Source organism: Neltuma alba, unplaced genomic scaffold, assembly GCF_004799145.2.
Source record: "Neltuma alba isolate B1F8T4 unplaced genomic scaffold, ASM479914v2 tig00000426_pilon, whole genome shotgun sequence".
In the NCBI taxonomy this organism is placed as follows: Eukaryota; Viridiplantae; Streptophyta; class Magnoliopsida; order Fabales; family Fabaceae; genus Neltuma; species Neltuma alba.
In genome coordinates, this window is record NW_021632044.1 from 294,407 (window position 1) to 298,307 (window position 3,901).

Consider the following 3,901-nt stretch of genomic DNA (forward strand, 5'->3'; position numbering starts at 1 on the left):
CTCCTACTCGCCATCTCCATGAATAAGATCATTTTAAGAAAATAAGTTACATTATTTATATATTTATTGTCTTTAATGAATTTTAATCAACTTTTCTAATTATGAGTTTTTTTTAGCAAAAAACTTTTCCAATTATTTGATGGTGGACTAATTGGCAATTTCTTGGTCTGACAATATTACTATTTTCATTATTATATAATTGACCTCCTTTGGCAGTTTCTCCGAATATATCAAACGCGCTTTCGTTGCGGGCAAGTATTCGAATTATATTCGCAGTGACAAGAAATTACATTTAAACCAGTAAATTAAACCCAAAGTGAAAAAAAAAGAAAAAGAAAAAGAACCTTAAATCTCAGACCCAATTAGAAACCGAAACTAATTACACATTCTTGATATCTTGACCTCCTTTGGTCATTTGAACCCCATTCTCATAATCTTCATCACTTGCCACATACTTCGCCCAGAACCAATGCGTCTTCCAAACTCTACCCATCTCTTCAATGGGAATTCCTTTGGTCTCAGGAAGGAAGTAATAGATGAAGATGGACATGACGAGCACGAAGAAGGCAAAGAAGATGAAGAGCCCAAACTTCATGTGACAGAGCATCGTCAAGAAAACTTGTGCCACGAAGAAGGTGAAGAGCATGTTCACTGAGACGTTCACGCTCTGAGCTGCGGACCGGATCTCCAACGGAAATATCTCACTGGGGACCAACCATCCTAGTGGGCCCCACGACCACGCGAAGCCTGCCACGTAGATGCAGATGAACAGAACCACCACCACTGCGTACCACTTTGGTAAATCCCCTGGGTTCCCATCAGTCCCAAACTTGGCTCCAATGCAAGTGGCAACCACAGCCTGTGTCAAGCATTATCACAAACTACTTCAGTTCATGTATAGAACTAATTTGGTCATAAGGCGTATTTTTAACTAGGGACCATTCCCAATTTTTTTTTAACTAATTACTAGGCCTGCTCCAGATACGGACACTGTTTATACGTTGGGAGGGCTCATCCTTTTTGCTAGACCCGACCCCACTTCTTAGTTTGTGTGCGTGTTATGTTCAAGTCATTTAAAAGAATTTAACACCAGAAGAACACGTTGCAACGAAAGTCATCAAAGGTGTTCTTGACTCTCAAGTTAGTCAGAAAACACTGGCAATACTAGCGGTGAGAAAAATGTACCTGGCATACGAGCATTTGGACCCCACCCTCAAGAAAGAGCTTTCTTCGTCCCCACTTGTCGACTCCGTAGATGGAGACCGTGGTGGCAACCACATTAACCAAACCAGTGATGACAGCAGACATGAGAGCCGCATCATCTTTAAACCCAATTGAATTGAACAACACAGGCGCATAGAACATGATCACATTGATTCCAGTGAATTGCTGGAAGAAGGGGATCAGTATGGCCATGGTGAGATGTGGCCGGTACTTCCTCTGCAACAGGTTCCGCCATGGATGCTCCACTTGCTTCGACGCTTCACTTGCCGTCACCAGGTCGTTGAACTCCTCGTCGACGTCGTCGATCCCTCGGACTTTCTGGAGCTTCTTCCTCGCTCCGTCGTGATCTCCTCGTTCGATCATGGAGTTCGGTGTGTCGGGAAGAAGAAGCGACCCGACTGTGATGATCAGCGCCGGCACCATTGCTCCACCTAAGCTCAGCCGCCATCCCCAACCTCCTTTGATCTTTGCGAAGAAGTAGTTCAGTACGTTGGCTATTAGAATTCCGATGGTGATTGATAATTGAAAGCCTATGTTCAGAGCTCCTCTGTATTTGTATGGAGCCATCTCTGAGAGGTACAGTGGCACAGACTGAAAAAGGAAGAAGACGACACAAACGAACAAAAAGGGGAAATAATAAATTAATAATTTAATTCATAGGCGTGGAAAATAAAAAAGGAACGCTACAAGTTGCATTTAGAGCCTGTTTGGGTGTCTCAAAACCGTGGTTTTAGAAGCACTTTTCCGCAAAACGAGGTAACCTCCTCCACATATTTATTTCGTAATCCGTAAAAGCACTTTTGAAACCATGGTTTGGTTTCTATCCAAACACCTCCTTAATAAATATGGATTTTCTTTTTCTTTTTCTCTTTATAATGTGAAAACTTAAAAATTTCAATTCGAACCGGTCGATAATAAAGTCAAGAAAAGAGGAAACCGCGATGATGTCACGTGCAATTGTGCAAAGAAAAACGATGGCCCGATAATTTCAGCGTTTTTAAATAATGAGAAAATGGAATTATAATAAAGAGGCTTCCATGTTTGTTGTCCAAATTCGGCTTTCGGTCTCAAATCCCGCCTGAGGTAAGGGAAGAGAAAATTTGGGTGAGGTAGTGTTTCATTTTCTCGGCAACCAAACAGGCCAGAAGAAGCCGACTAATCAGTGAAACGGATAAGTCAACAGTTACAGCCAATGAGCCAAGCTCTTAATAGATCATAAATTCTAGGTGAAAAAGTTCTCTTCAGATTAGTAACTCTCTAATGTTTAAAACGCCATATTTCCCCAGAAAATAAATTCAGGAATAAAAGGCAGTATGCGTAAACAGATCTGGGAAAAAAGTTAGAAAATAGGAAAACAGACCAGATAGAATAAACTCGTGTGATTTCGTGTTTTATGGAGATAGACACAAAGCAATTTTTGTTATCTAGTATTTCCCCAGAGAATAATATCCTAGACATGCCCATGTTGGTGTTATCCTAGAAAAACTTTATGACCATAATCAGAAAATGAGAATTTATCAGTCCCCAGGTTCCAAGGAAAATTCAAATTCCGGAAAATTGGAGACAAACATACCTGATTGGCGAATCCGATACCGAATCCGAGCAAGATCCGACCAAGAATCAACATCCAAACGGCTTTTGCGAAGCCATTGATCAGAGCTCCGGCGAAGAACAGAACACCTCCTAAGAGCATCGACAATTTCCGGCCAAACTTACGCGTCACGGTGGACGCGACTATCGACGACAGAAGCGCCGCCAGGTACAGCGACGACGTGAACATCGTCAGTACCTGACTGTCGTACTGACAGTACTCGTTGGTCGACTTTTCGAGGTTCTTTTTCCGGTAAGTCGACGGGAAGAACTTCTCCAGAAACGGATCCATCGACGTCACACCACCTGAGTAACAAACACAGAAAGTCAGATCCATTCTTTGGGTTTTCTCGAGAAACAAACAAACGCTTTCTTGTGATCATACCGGAAATCCCAATATCGTAGCCGAAGATCAGACCACCCATAGCTGCAACTATACATGTTATCGTCACGAACACAGTGAGGTTGCCGGGATACTCCCTCCCGCCACCTCCTCCGATTCCTCCGACGGCCGGCATTTTCTCTCAAAATAAGACACAGAGATCGCGAAACTGGAAGCAAGAGACGATATGAGGTTCTTCCAACGGGCAACGGGAGGATATTATATAGACGAGGAGGCCTTGACAATTTGACATTGAGCTTCCTAGTTGAGCTTAAAGAAGCGAAAAATCCGTGTAGATACCCTATCTTAGTGAGAATAGGATAAAAGACCCACAAAGGTTTGATTACTTTAAAATTCGAAATTTAAATTTAAAAGTACTATTAAAACCTAGGAATTTTATATAATATTTTAAAAAATATTTTTGAAGTTATTTAAATTTATAAATTATATTTTTGGCCAAACTAAATTTATAAATTATTTTTTACCAAAAATTTATAAATATCTTTACACCTATAAATAATCATTATCATTATTATCCTTAAAAATAACTATAATTTTAAAATTACTCAAAATTTTTTGCTAAGCACATGTATACAATCCTATTTGAGATACTGTTAAACACTAAATATTTAGACACCTCTTCCAATAAGATTCAAATCATAGTATCGAAATTTTTTTAATTATATGGATTTTCAAAATAAAATA

At 40.2% G+C, this 3,901-nt stretch overlaps 1 protein-coding gene across 1 annotated transcript; it reads right to left on the minus strand.

Annotated features, from left to right (window-relative positions):
• Positions 1 to 226: 226 nt before the first annotated feature.
• On the minus strand, positions 227 to 3,375 carry LOC114734505 (sugar carrier protein C). The gene is made up of 4 exons (XM_028922151.1): positions 3,200 to 3,375; positions 2,798 to 3,120; positions 1,186 to 1,815; positions 227 to 859 (listed from the first exon to the last, which is right to left on the minus strand). Exons 1-4 carry the CDS (start codon positions 3,330 to 3,332, stop codon positions 380 to 382), a joined length of 1,566 nt encoding a protein of 521 aa, XP_028777984.1. The 5' UTR covers positions 3,333 to 3,375; the 3' UTR covers positions 227 to 379.
• Positions 3,376 to 3,901: the final 526 nt, after the last annotated feature.